The sequence below is a fragment of the Vombatus ursinus genome, unplaced genomic scaffold (assembly GCF_900497805.2).
Source record: "Vombatus ursinus unplaced genomic scaffold, bare-nosed wombat genome assembly UNPS02014961.1, whole genome shotgun sequence".
NCBI lineage: Eukaryota > Metazoa > Chordata > Mammalia > Diprotodontia > Vombatidae > Vombatus > Vombatus ursinus.
This window is the reverse complement of record NW_020954739.1, coordinates 1,894,699-1,909,836: the sequence shown is the minus strand read 5'-3', so window position 1 is coordinate 1,909,836 and position 15,138 is coordinate 1,894,699. Positions and strand designations below refer to the sequence as shown.

General features: G+C 39.8%; 1 protein-coding gene across 1 annotated transcript in view; it reads right to left on the bottom strand.

The window, feature by feature from the left end:
* Positions 1-13,534: 13,534 nt before the first annotated feature.
* Positions 13,535-15,138, bottom strand: part of CALR3 (calreticulin 3) — a 29,654-nt gene continuing 28,050 nt past the window's right edge. Inside the window, 1 exon segment of the mRNA XM_027845445.1 lies at positions 13,535-13,669. Within this exon segment, the coding sequence (XP_027701246.1) occupies positions 13,535-13,669 (135 nt within the window).

Sequence of the window (15,138 nt, the reverse complement as noted above, 5' to 3'; positions counted from 1 at the left end):
CCAGCAGGAGCCGGGGCTCCGTGCGCGCGCGGCGTTACGCTACGCAACGCGGCGCAGCCCGGGGCCCCGCCCCGAGAGCGCAGGTGGGGCGGGGGGAGGGGGAGGGCCCGCGACGCGGCCCCGGCGGGGAGACGCGGCGCTGCAGGAGGCGAAGGGGTGTGGCCTGAGAAAGCTGGAGGAACGGGCCGCCTCCCAACTTCCCCTCCCATCCTTGCACGCCTCCCTTGCCCTTACCCTCAATCCCCCCCGCAAGAACGCATGTAGAACCGCACTTTAGTGTGTAATAATAGCCTCTCTCGTCTCAGTGCTGCAGTGGATTGGGAAGCAGAAAAAATTGGGCTCGGATCTGGGCTCAGCAGCTGTAACTATGTGACCTTGAACAAGTCACTTCCCTACTACTGCCCTTGTGACCTTGGGCCGCTCCCTGAGTCTCTGTGTCTCTATCTGTAAAATGAGTGGGTTGGACTGGAACAGGCGCTCTTAATGTTTTTATGAGTCCCGAACCTCTTTGACTGTCTGGTAAAGCTACAGGATTAGAGAGAAAACCAATTATATTGAAGTATAACTATCAAAATTTTTTTTTTTTAAATTCAGGGACCGCTAGGTTAAGAAACTCCCTGACTACCCTTCTTAATTCCAATGCTTTCCCTCACATCTCTTGTTTATCCTGTATATAACTTGCCTTGCATATAATTTGCATACATTTGTTTGCTTGAACTTCTTATATACTTGTCTTTCCCATTGGATTGTAAACTCCTGGAGGGCAGGGACTGGGTTTTTGCCTTTTTTGTATCCCAGGGGCTTAGCACACTACCTAGCCCGTTCTGGAGTTTAATAAATATTTATTACAGTAATTGATTGACTGATGCCTAAACTCACTCAGGTTCCTCACTCTCCACACACCCGATATTCAATCTATTGCCAAAGCCACTCTATTTTACCTTCCTGACATCTCTTCTATATGCCTCTTTCTGCTAATACTGACACCAGCCACCTAGATACCAGCACCTCACCTGCTCAGTCTCTCCCCACTCCAGTCCATCTTCCATTCAGCCGTCAAGGTGATCTTCCTAAAGCACATGTATGACCCTGTCACATCTCTACTTAAGCAGCTCCCTATCACCTCCAGGATCAAATATAAAATCCTGTGTTTGAGGTTCAAAGCCCTATGTAATCTCTCCCCACCACCACCTTTCCAATTTTACACCTTACACCTACCCTTACTCTTCAGTGCGGTGACTCTGGCTTCCTGCCTGTTTCTCAAACAAGGCCCTCCACGTCCTAACTGTAGGTATTTTCTTTTGTTTGGTTTTTTCCTAGGCAATGGGGTAAGTGACTTACCCAGGGTCACACAGCTAGTGTTATGTGTCTAAGGTCAAATTTGAACTCAGGTCCTCTATCCACAGGATAGAGCCTGTGCGCTACCCACTGGGCAACCTAGCTGCTCCTGACTCCAGGCATTTTCACTCCCCCATGCCTGGAATGCTATCCATCTTTATTCCTACCTCCTGGCTTCCCTGGCCTCCTTTATGACTCAACTAAAATCTCACCTTCTACAGAAAGACTTTCCTGATTCACCCTTTCCCTCTGTTTTTTTCTTTTTTAATTTCTAATTTATCCTGTATGTAACTTGTTGATAGGGCAGCTGGTGGTGCAGTTGGATGGAGTGCTGAGGCTAGAGCCAGGAAGACTCATCTTCCTGAGTTCAAATCCAGCCTCAGACCCTTAGCAGCAGTGTGACCCTGAGCAAGTCACTTCACCCTGTTTGCCTCAGTTTCCTCATCTGTAAAATGGTCTCGAGAAGGAAATGGCAAACCCCTCCAGTATCTTTGCCAAGAAAACTCCAAGTGGGGTCATGAAGAGTCCGACACGACTGAAAACAACTGAACAAGTAGCTTGTTTGTATGTAGTTATTTTCAATTGTCTCCCCCTTGAGACTGTGAGCTCCTTGAGAGCAGGGACTGTCTTTTGACTCTTTTTTGTACTGCCAGTGCTTAGCACAGTTTCTGGTGAGTCGTAAGTGTTTAATAATTGTTTATTGACTGACTTCCAAGCCTACATGTATGACTCCTCCTCTGGAGCTAAGCTACCCCTCCCCCCCAACTTGCACGCACAGGTGAACTGCCTTGCTCCCTAATTCCTTGGTGTGTGCCTTGATTCTGGCATCCTCTTAAATTATACCTACTCTTCCCATGGACACTGTGTGCATTTGTGGAGCTAATTTATTATTATCTTCATTTTACAGATGATGAAACCAAAGCTAAGAGTTTTTCACTTGCTCTAAGGCAGGTGGTGGGTAAGATTGAGTCAGGATTCAAACTTGGGTCTTCCTGACTTCAAGCCCAGTGACACATCTATTATACCACCTACTTCTTCTGGACAGGCCAGCCCATGCATGTTCTATTTAAACTGCAGCACCCAGAATTGAACACAGTTCTCTAAATGAGGCCTGACAAAAGCAGAGAACAGTAGGACTGACTATAACTTCCCTCTTTCTAGAAGTTAGGCTGATGTTAATCAGCCTTTGTTTGCTTTTTCAGTCGCTAACTCATCTTGAGTGAAGTCCACTAAAATTCCCAGATGGCAGCTAAGTGGTACGGCAGATAGAACACTGCACTCAGAGTCAGACTTGAGTTCAAATCCAGCCTCAGCTGCTTACTGGTTTTGTGACCCTGGGCAAAACTTTTAACCTCTCTTTACCTCAGTTTCCTCCTCTATAAATATGATAAAGCAGCTACCTCCCAGGGTTGCTGTGAGAATCAAATGAGAAAATAATTGTAAAGTGCTTAGCATGTTGTCTGGCACATAGTAAGTGCTATGTGATTGTAACTATTATTACTATCTTTTTTCAGAATAGCTACATTTATCCCTATTGAATGTTCCCTTATTAGACTCAACCCTCTCTGACCTTTCCAGATCCTTTGGGATCTGTCATCCAGTGTAGTAGTAGTGATGATAGTAGTAGTAGTAGTAGTAGTACTAGTACTAGTAGTGGTAGTAGTAGCAGTAGTAATAGTAGTAGCAGTAGCAGTAGTGGTAGTAGTGGTAGTAGTAGTAGTGGTAGTAGTAGTAGTAGTAGCAGTAGTAGTAGCAGCAGTAGCAATAGCAGTAGCAGTAGTAGTAGTACCAGCAGCAGCAGTAGTAGTAGTATTAGTAGTAGTAACAATAATAATTGTTAGTGTTTTAAGGTTTGCAAAGCACTTTTCGCTTATTATCTCTTTTGATCTTCACAGTCACCTGGGAGGGAAGTGCTGTTATTATCCCCATTTTACAGATAAGGCAAACAGAGGTTTAAATAACTTAAACTGGGGTTACACATGCTAACTTATCCAGGGTTACACAGCTAATGAAGTGTTTGAGGCCACATTTGAACTCAGGTCTTCCTGACTCCAGAACCACCTATTGGCCTTTCTAGCTTCCTTAGCCAGCTGTCCTTCCTTACCTTCTGTCATCTGTTAGTTTGATGAGCGTGCCATCTGTGCCTTCATCAAAGTCATTTATAAAAAATGTTAAATTGCACAGAGCAAAGAGCAGATCCCTGGGGCACTCCACTGGAGAGCTCCTGTCACACTTGGCACAAAGAAATGAAATCAGTCAGGCAGACCTGTTCTGTTTTGCTTTTAGTATATTAAAGAATTTTGAACTTTGAAAAATCAACTTTATTTATATCTTTTGTTTTCACATCACCTATGTTGTCCACTCCTCCCAGAAAGCTATCCACTATAACAAATAATTCTTTTAAAGAAAGAGAGAAAAAAAAATTCAGTAAAGTTTATCAATACATAGGAAAAATCTGATGTTATATATAAGGTTCCACACCCATGTCACCCCTCCCCCCCACCTCTTCAAAGGAATGGAAGTCATTGGTTGCATGACCTGTTCTTGATGAAGTCTTAAAGGCTCATTCTAATCAGCTGTTCCCTTTCTAGATGTCAATCAACCATTTCTTTAATGACCCCCTCTAGGAATTTAAAAAAAAAGAAAACTGACCTATTTTCTTGGAATTAAAGATAAGCACACTGGAGTATAATTTGCAGACCCTGTTTTTGTTCCCTTTCTTTGAAAATCAGTAATTTGCCTTTCTCCAGTCTTATGGGACCTCTTTCATTTTGCATGATTTCTCAAATATCACCAAAAGTGGCTCAGCCGTCAGATCTTCCAGTTCTTTCAGAACCCAAGCATGTGGTTCATCCAGGCCAGGTAACTAGAATTCTTCCAGAGTAACTAGTACCATCTCCTTACTTAACTTGGCCTTGCGCACCAACACTTGGCTGAACTGGCTTTAGCTAGCCTTTTATTTTAAAAACAGGGGAAAGGTGACCTCAGGTGTTTTGACCCAGCCCGTTAGCCCCTCCACCCATTCCAAGACTTACTACTCTGCCCAGAGCTTATGGGGTGTTCAGGGAGGACTAGCACCTCTGGTGTTAGGGCACGCCAAGCCTTTCTCAGACCTGCTCATCCCCTCTTGGTGAAAAATCATGAAAAAAATACAACTTGCAACCCAATAGTCTCCTGTTTCTTGCTCAAACTTCATAATTGTTGTCAATGTTTTTTAGAGTTCCTTTTACAAGTATCACTTATGCCCCACATGAAAATCATCAGAAGTGGGGAGTTGGCATTCATTTTGATAAGTCTTGAGAGGTTCTCTGTTATGTCCAGGTTACATGCCCCAGGGAGATGACCAACCTTTCTATTGTTATCTCTTCAACAGATAGCTGCTTCTGTCCTTCAGAGCAAGGAATCTCCTACTATTCCCACTACTCTTCTCTTTTTCCTCAGCCCCCTACTTGGTAATCACTCATCTGATCATTCCTCTGCCTCCGAGCTGTTATTCTTTGAAGGACAAGTGGCCTGCTCCCCCTCAGACTGTCCAGGTGTTTCCTCTACATCAAGAGTCTCAAATTTGTCTTTGAGTTCTAATTGTATAGTTGTCTTTTTTCTTCTCTTTTTCCTCTGTGTAACACTCTTCTATATTTCATCATCTTGACAAAGGTCAAGTCTCTTCTCCTCTACCTTAGATCTGCCCTCCCTTTTTGTTTTTTCCCATTGACGCCTTGCTTCTGTTTCCTTTAGGAATCTCTCATTCTCCCTAACAACCTGGAGTATGACAAGGCATCCCTCTACTTCTCAAGAGGTGAATCTCTTCATCTCCCAGGTGTCACCTGTCACCCCTCTGAGAGATCAGTCGACATTTAGAACACAGATAATGGTCACTAGGCTGTAGCAGAAATACAAAAATTGCCATTGAGTGCAAGTTACTTGTGCAATTTTCCCTACTTTTGATAATGGTTGAGGTTTTCAGCCTTGTTTCTTTGGGCTACTTGTGGGTGCTTACACCTCGACCCTAACCCCAGTGAAAACTTTTTGAAGCCAATTATTACCTCTTAATAACTTGACAAATCCACTCACATCCCTTTCCTTTGCTAGTCACACCCACCTTCAGTCTTATACCCGGCCAGTCTATTTCACCAGTTTCACCCACCAATCCACTCATCAACTTGCTTAGCCCTCAAATTGTTACACTTTCCTTTTCTAATTTATCTTGGCTAAGTCTTGCCAACTGCTTTCTCCTTATCAAGTCCACCTCTTCAGACTCTATTCCCTAATCCTCCTTAATCATTTCACAGCCTCTTTGATTGTTTTGATTCTGCTTCTGTTTCAACCATAAGTAGAATCTGAACCAGTATCTGGGTCTGAGATTGCTGTCCTTTCAATTTTCCTCAATTTCAGCCAAATTTCTCCTCCCCAAATTAAATCTCTGCTCTGCTTCAAATCCTCCATGTCCCTTCTATGATTCCCTTCTCTTTATTCAACTCAAGTCCTTATCTCTTCTTCTATTTCTCCCACAAAAGACAGAAGCAAACAGGGCGGCTTAGTGGGCATAAGCAGGCCACAACATATTACAGATTTTGTTGTTGTTATTCAGTCGTTTCAGTTGGGTCTGACTCTTCAAGACCCTATTTGGGGTTTTCTTGGCAAAGATTCTGGAGTGGTTGGCCATTTCTTTCTCCAGCTCATTTTACAGATGAGGAAACTGAGGTAAACAGGGTGAAGTGGCTTGCCCAGGGTCACATAGCTAGTAAGTGCCTGAGGTGAGATCTGAACTCAGGAAGAGGAGTCATCTTGATTCCAGGCCCAGCACTCTATCTACTTAGACACCTAGCTGCCCCGATATTACAAATAAAAAACTAAGTATAACAGATATCACCAGAGAAAAGTGTGACTAGATGGTTTAAAAAAAAAAAAAAGACAGCATGGTCATGTAGGGAGAATGAGGGATAACTAGTGGACAGCCTGAATATTTCACTGGCACTCAATGGAAGACCCCTTGTGGTAGATTTATGGTATGGAAAGGCTTGCATAGGATGAGAAGGCATGGAAGGATTGTAGTCCATTCTGCTGGAGGATATCTTTCCATTAATGAGGTCACAAATGCATCAAGGTATTAAAGTACCTTTGAGGGAAGGAAGGTTGTGTTAATGAATAAAGTTTGCGCAGTTTTAGCTTCTTGGAGAATTGTATATATGAGAAAAAATATTGAATGTTTCCAAGATGATCAGATGGGGAAAGATTAAATTTGTTTTGCTTCACCACAAAGGAGGTAACAAAATCAGTGAAGAGGTGGAGAATTACAGGGAGGCAGATTTACCTGCACTACAAGGGAGAACTTCTGGACAATTAGAGCTATCTAATGACTATAAATTGTTCTGAATCTGAGATGAAATTTAATAGGGATGAAGTGGAAGTTTTACATTTTGGCTTAAAAAAAAACAAAATGAAGCACACAGACATAAGTTGGGGGAGACGGGTGGATCATTGTTGGGTTGGGCATTAGTTAGTATGAAAAAGAACTGAGGTTTTGTTTTTTGGGTTTTTTTTCTTTTTTTTTGGTTGACTATAAGCATAATATAGGTCAACACTATACATACAAAAGTCAAAAAAACTAATACATTTTTTGAGCCGATTTAAAAGAGGCATTATTTCCGCAATAAGGTATCAGTAGTTCCATTATACTCTGCCCTGGTCAACCTCCATCTGGAGTACTGTGTTCTATTCTAAGTACCACATTTTAAGAAGGACATTGGTAAACTGGAGATTGTCCAGAGGAGGGCAAGAATGATGAAGGGTCTTGAGTTAATGCCATGTAAGGACCATTTGAAAGGGATGTTTGTCCTAGAGAAGACTCAAAGGCCATTAGATTTGACAATTAGGATCGCTAATAACTTTGGAAAGAGAAGTTTCAGCTGAATGATGAGGTCAGAAGCAGAGTAAAGAGGACAGTGAGAGGAAATGAAATGAAGGCCCCTATTGCAGACAGCCTTCTCAAGGAGTTTAGCCACAAGAGGGAGGAGAGAGCTATAGAACAATTGCTAGTGGAGACAGATGGATACTATTTTCTGTCAAAGGTAGCACTATCCTTCCAGGTTTTCAGGTTTTCAATCTTGGCATCATTCTGTACTCCTCATTCTCCTTCACTCCACAAGTCAAGCGATTCTTTGTTGGGGTTTTTGTTTCGAGGCAATCGGGGTTAAGTGACTTGCCCAGGGTCACACAGCTAGTAAATAAATGTCTGAGGCTGGATTTGAACTCAGGTCCTTCTGACTCCAGAACTGATGCTCTATCCACTACGCCACATAGCTGCCCTGCACAAATCTAAATAGTTTGCCAAAACCTGCCATTTCTATCTCAACATCTCCTCTCGTCCCTACTCACAAATCTTGGTTTTCTTCAGAAGAAAGGTATGTGTTGTCATGTTGAAAAAAATTCTCATTCTTCATTGAGAGTTGTCTTCAAATATTTGAAGGTCTATCATGTGGGACAGGGACTGGTTTTGTTCTCCTTTGTTATAGTGGGCAAAAATAGGAAGATGGATAGAAGCTGCTAAGAAGCAAAATGAGGCTGGACACGAGAAAAAACTTTATAATAATTGGAGCCATACTGAAACAGAATGGAATGAGCTGCCTTGGGAAGTGGTGGCTTTCCTCTTATCGAAGGTGTTTGAGAAATGACTCCTGAGCACCGGCCCTGAAGTCAGGAGGACCCCAGTTCAAATCCGGCCTCAGACCAAACACTTGACACTTACTAGCTGTGTGACCCTGAACAAGTCACTTAACTCCAATTGCCTAGAAAAGAAAAAAAAGAAAAGAGAGAAATGACTCTTCAGCCATGTAGTCTTGTAGGAGGGATTCTTTAGGTATGGGCTGGACTAGATGGCCACTGGGGTCCCTTCTAACTTTGAAATTCTCTTTTCTCATGAAATTCTAATGATTCTCATTTTTTTAAAAATTAGGATATCCTTCAATATATATGTAAAATTACTCTCATAAAGATTTTTTTGAGATGGAAAAGTGTAAACATATAGGTTGTTGGCTATTGATTTTGTCCTAATTTCCTTATTTGGGCAACATATATATGAATATATAAAAATATTTATTTTTATATCTATTATAGGTCTATAATTTTTAACAATTGTCACATAGCCTCAATTCTTTTGAGGGGTGATCTTTTAAAAAATATTTTTATTAATTTTGAACTTGAATACAAAAAGACAAAAAAAAGAACATTTCCATTTACACAGCACAACAATAAAGAGAGGATTCAATATAAAATCATAAATTTCCACTTCAAACTGTTTACTTTTTTTTAAACTATGTAATAAATACTACACATTGTTTTCAAAGCTACCCTGCTTTTCTGTACTTCCTTTTAAATTTTCTTTTGTTCTCTGTTGTGCACTTTTTATATTTCTTCTCCCTCTTTCCCACCCCTTCCCTAGAGAAAGCTACAATTAAACACAAATATGTGTGTGTGTGTGTGTGTGTGTGTGTGTGTGTGTGTATGTAAAACCATATTACATATACTTCTATTTATCAGTTCTTTCTCTGGAGGTGGATAGCACCTTTCCTTTATAGGTCCTTTGTAGTTGGTGTAAGTATTTATGATTCTCAAGATGAATTAGTCATTCAGAGCTGTTCTTTCTTCAACTCTTTCAGATAACTTAGAGACTCATCCCTCAAAATTGTTTTGCTTCCAACAAAGACATTGTCTATCATCAATTTCCAAGGGATTTTAACCAATGTAAATATATCATCACAATGAAGAGATCAAAAGAGCCTAAAAGCTACCTTAGCCAGCAAACATTTGGTCTCCTTGCCAAGAAGAGAAATATCAGCCAAGTGCAACATTTGTTTAGAACATAAACTTGATTATAAATTTTTATGGAGGATTGTAGAAGATAGTGAGCTGTATTGCTCATTAAAACAACTATAAAAGGGGAGGAGAAAACAAGGGGAAGGAAAGATGAAATGAATATGCATTTATATAGCATCTACTATGTGCCAGGCACTATGCTAAACACTTTTTTTATACAAATTATAATGTCATTTGATCAAAAAGAAATTTATGGAAAATTTGGTGAAAGATCCAACCAACTAAGCAGAATCATCTTAAAAACATATAAAGATGAAACTGGAAGGAGGACAACAGATAAAAGATGGAAAAGATCTGTAAAGATTTTTATACCAAATGTTTTTCTCCATCAATGAAAAAGGAATCACCACATGTGGACTCTGACATCACAGTCACTAAGGTGGTTTATGAAGAAATAGAAATGGCACAAAAGAAAAGAAAGATGGGGAAAGCAACTGGACTAGACCAACATGTCTGCCACTTAGTACCTAAGTGACCTTGGGAAGTCACTTAACTTCGCTGGGCCTTAGCTTCCTCATCTGAAAAACGAGGTTTAAACAGGTCACCCCTAAGGTCACTTCCAGCTCTAAATCTTTGATATTCTGACCCATAGGATCATAGATTTAAAGTCAAAAGGGTGAGATCATCTAGTCCAACACCTTCATTTTAGAGATGAGGAAATTGATGCTAAGAGAGGTTAAGTGACTTGCCCTAGGTCACATAAATAGTGACAGAGGTGAGATTTTAATGCTTTTTCTGTGGATTCCTGATCCTCTATACAATACATGTATGTGTGTATGTGTGTATGTATGCATGTGTATCACATGCATACATATGCATGTGTGTAGGTGTTATATGTCACCGTTATATATGTGCATGGTATATAGTCCTGTTTATGTATACAATTGTACAAATATATGTGCAATATACATGTATGTCTACATGCATGGGCATACACGTGTGTGGGTTCTGTGTATGCATGCACACACATATAGACATGTACACTGGGGTACAAGACTGGCACATTTACATAAGACTCTCCTCATTGGCAGAGAGCATGATGATTCAAAGGCCCATGCCTGTTAGAAGAAACAGAATTTTTCCTATGAGGAGAGAGCTTTTTCAGGCTTACCCCTTTGAGAGAGGGCACATGCAATTCCAGGTTCGCTGCAGGGAGAGAAGACTTTAGAAGGAACAGACATATAGAGGAACTGGAACCACCTCACATCCTTTATTTCAAGCTTGCTACGCAAGTGACTTTGGCAAATTTCCCCTTTTTTGAGATCAGGGACTCTTTCAATTGAGCTCCAACTGGGACAACTCCATGTATTATGTGGTATATTTCTAATTTGTTTCACTTCTCTGATTTGTATTTGTTATCAGCTTGGATAAATGGGTTTATTTGTTATTCACTATTTTTGATGGTCCTTGTATATCTAGCATTTGGTAGGAAGGTAGCTAAGCCTTTGGATATAGCCTGGGACACTCCTTCCCTGGTATAGGAGAGTGACCAGGAAAGCCACTTCAACCTAAAAATCATTTCCCCTAAGTAATGGGACAGAGAGGTAGAATTCTAGCCTGATGTCCCCTCTCTAAGAATGGCATGGGCCAGCCTCATGGCCCTAAATTACTGCTCCCCTTCAGGTACGGACCAAGTGTCCTTTGGAGAGCAAGATTTCAGATATACCTATTCATGCTCCCCTTCTAACTGCATTTAGACAACACCACATGGACATACATATAACCTATATAGGAAACACAAACCCTACAAAGTACACACATGTATGTATACAGGGTATTCCAAAAGTCTTAGGGCAGTTTTAAGCTTTAAACCCTTTAGGCTTTAAACTTTTTTTAAGTTATTAAATCTCTTAAGTTATTTAAGCTTTAATAGCCTAAATAGCCTACAGCTGCACTAAGTTTTTTGAAATGCTTCTGTGTGTGTATGTATGTGCGCGCGTGTGTGCTCTCTCACTCTGTCTTGCTCTCTCCATACATATACATATGTGTGTATGTATATATACACATACACACACATATACATCTATGTACACATATACATACATGTATACACAAATACATACAAATACATACATAAATACACAATCTATGGTTCAGGATCCCCCTAAAACTCTGGACTCTGCTTCTAGGGGCTAACCCTAAGAAGGTAATTTTCTCTTTTCTATCTGGAATTATATCGGGAAATCTCCAAAGTCCAGCTTAGGTGGTAAGGATTTATGTCTAGGATTCTTCAAGCACAGGCAATAGGGTCTACGCTCCAATGTAGGCATTAAAGATAATAAATAGTGCCTTAAGGACTACATTTCACCAAAAAAGAAAATGTCAAAGATAGAAAGGACTTAGATATAAAACCACAGAGAACACCCAGGAAAGCAACTGAAGTTGGGGTTACCAGAGGGGCACCACTTTGAAATCCTGGTAGATCACAGGCCCTCCTCTATGCCATCCCATTCAATTCTTCTAAGACTCATAGTGCCTCCGTGGGGTTTGGATTCCCCTAGAAATTAATTACTTAATAAGTTTCTGACCTTGTCTAGCACTTGAATGCTTATAAAGCATTTTACTTTGAAAAGGAGGTATCAAACTCACCATCTTCCAGGTTCTTAAGGCTTGCAAACACTCCTGCAGGTTGAACAAGGTTGAAATGTAATTGGGAAATATTTAACAAAATAAATAGAAATACAATAAAATATAGACAATATTACATTTTAAAACGAAGTCAATACGCAGCCTGCAGGGATCCTTATGTAGGGATTAATGGTCCTCAGGCTATTTGAGTTTGACATCACTGCTTTACATATATTATTTCATTTGATCTTGGCAACTATCTGTGGCCTTGGCCTACTTGTGAGTAAGTGCTATTATGATCCTAGTTGTACAGATGAAGACACAGGCTCAGAGAAATTCAGTGATCTGCCTGAGGTCACACAGCTAGTCAGTCTCTTGTTGAGCAACAGTGGGCTTTCGCCATATGAATAACTGAGGCTTTGCTTTCTAAGTACAACACTACTCAGAAGCTATGTGCAAATTTCATCTCTTCCAATAAACTATAAATTCCTTAAGAGCAGCAACTGCATCATTTCTGTCTTTGCATGTTCAGCACCCTGCACAGTACAGGGCATGCAGTAGGTGCTTAAGAAATGCTTGCTGACTGATTGATAATAGTAGCTTTCACTCAAGTGTTCCCGTGATGTTCCTTGTGGCGTGGAGGTGACCCTGGGTTCTTAGAGGATTTTAAGGATATACTTTCTACAGGAAGTTCCTTCCAAACTCCTCTTAATTCTGGTGCCTTCCATCTGTTAACAATTCCCTACTTACCTTGTATATAGTTCATTTGTACACATTTGTTTGTTGCCATTTGTAATCTGTCATAGAGATAGGATTAGGGATTTCACTGGCATAGGAACTTCCAAGTGAGGAAACTCCTCTCTCAGTGCCTTCTCTGCCTTATAGTCTCAGAAAGCTGCCTAGAACATCAAGAAGTTAAAAGGCTTTTGCCTGCAATCACAGACAGTATGTGTCAGAGGGAGAACTTGAACCTAGATCTCCTGACTCTGAGGTCAACCATCTATTACCCCCATACTGCCTCTCTATCATAACTGATACTATTTTTAAAATTACAATCTAAGTGTCTTAAATTTAGACTATTTCAATTGTTTCGTGTCTTGTGAAATTTGTATTTTCTTCAGAAAAAGGTATACGTTATCACATTGAAAAAAAATTTTCATTTAGTCTTAAGGAAAAATTAAAAGATAAAAAATAACTTCTGAAGGTGTTATCACACTTTAAATTATTTTTATTCTCTGTATTATAATTAATAAATTGATATATAAATGACCAAAAGCCTTAAAATATTTATTGCAAAGGAAAACACATGCCTGCAAAGAATTGATCTTTCCAATACAAATAAAACATGAATGATAAATACACAAAATTTTTTATGCCAAAGCTGTTGGTTACAGATTTTAGACTGAAAAGGTTCATATATGTTACTAGCAACCTAAAGAAATATTAATGCCTTTTTGTTTTATAAGGCCTTATGAAATTCTAGCTAAAACAAAAAGTTTTCTTCCCCCCAAAACCCACTATTTGGTATGATGCACATTAAATTCTGGTTGAAAAGTAACATATTTATGGAAATACCTTGACACACAGGAACTGTCTAGGGAGGAAATGATGACTACACCAAAAAAAGTATCAGAACATTTTTCTAAGAAATTTGACAGAAAACAAATTATTATGTAAGCATTTGATCCTTTAAATATAGAATAAAATAGAAGTTATGCTAATATTATCGGTAATCCAAAAATAAGAATCAAGATAACTAGAGCTCATCTTTTACATGTTGAGTTTGAAAATACTTTTCCTTAATGTTTTCTTTTATCAATTGTTCTTCTTCCTCTCTTGCTTTTTTAATTTCTTCCTTAGCTTGTACCATGTCCATTTCCTTCTCTGGATCCTATAGAAACAAACAAAAGAATTATAGAATTTTAGAAACTCAGAATTGAAGAGGATATCTGAACTATCCTAATCCAACTCCTGTGGAAAGCATGAATTCCCTTTACAACATCTCTAAGAGATTAGTTCCTGCTTAATCATGTCCAGTGATGGGAAAAACCGACTTTGAGGAAGGGAATTGTAAGGAAATCCTTATGGCCTAGATGTGCCTCCTATAACTTTTATTCAGTGATCCTAGTTCTCCCTTCTGGGGCCAAGCAAAACACATTTAATCCCCTTTTCACATGACAATCCTCCAGACATTTGAAGACAGGCATCATGCTAACCCTCCCGTCCCCCCCAAGTACATACATACACACATCTTTGCTTTTTCAGGCTGAACAACCCCAGTCACTTTGTCATAGAGGTCATTTACCCTAGGTTGGCAATTAATAAAGATATATCAAGCATTTACTGAATGTCCAACACTTACACACTTTTTAGAGGGCAAGGAACTCATTTATAGCTGAGGTAAAAAAATCAGACTTTCATACCAGAAACAATTAGAAAAAAACAAAGCCAATCTAGAATTGGCTGCTAAATTGTACGGTTATGAAAAAAGTAATTGTATGGTTATACTAATTCAGAAAAGGAAGAAATTAATGTGGACTAGTATGGTTGAGGTAGGATTTGAGTTGGAACCTCAAAGGAAGGGTAGGATTTGAATAAGTCTGAAGGACAGAGAAGAAAGTTCTAGATGCATAGAGGAAGGAAGAATAGAGGAGAATGGAAGAAGACAAGAAAGGTAACAGAATGAGGAAAAACACCAAGGTAGAAATAAAAGCCTGGCTTATGTTAGTGAAAATTTGGAGTCTGAAAAGCATTGCTATGGCATATGAAATTTTTAGTGAGAATTTCAAAATGTCTAAAGGATTCTAAACAATGTGTACATTGGAAAAGTGTCCAATAGCTTTTGTCCACCTTAAAATTTTAATTAACTTGAGATAATGTGGTCATAGGATCACAAAGGTCATAAGAATCCACGTAGGCCTCTTTTCAGGGTCTATCCTTGGCCTTCTTTTCTCTCCATTTGTCTGTCTCTGTATCTGTCTCTTGCCTCATTAGCTTTCAACTCTCATTTCTCTGCTTCCAGATCTATATATACTGGCCCTAGTCTTTCCTCTGAGTCTCAATGTCATTACACTAGTTCAGACTGGATGTCTGAGATATAAGATGTGTCTAAAACTGAACTCATCATGTTTTTCCCCAAACTCTTCCTCTTCTGAACTTCCCTGTTTCTGCCAAAGGCAGTACTATCCTTCCAGTGTCTCTGGTTCTAAATCTTTGCATTGTTCTGGACTCATCATTCTTCCTTACTCCACAAATCCAAATAGTTTGCCAAATCCTGCCATTTCTACCTTAACATCTCTTGCATCCGACCCCTTCTCCCCATTCACACAGCTACCTTAGTTCAAACCCCTTGGGACCTCT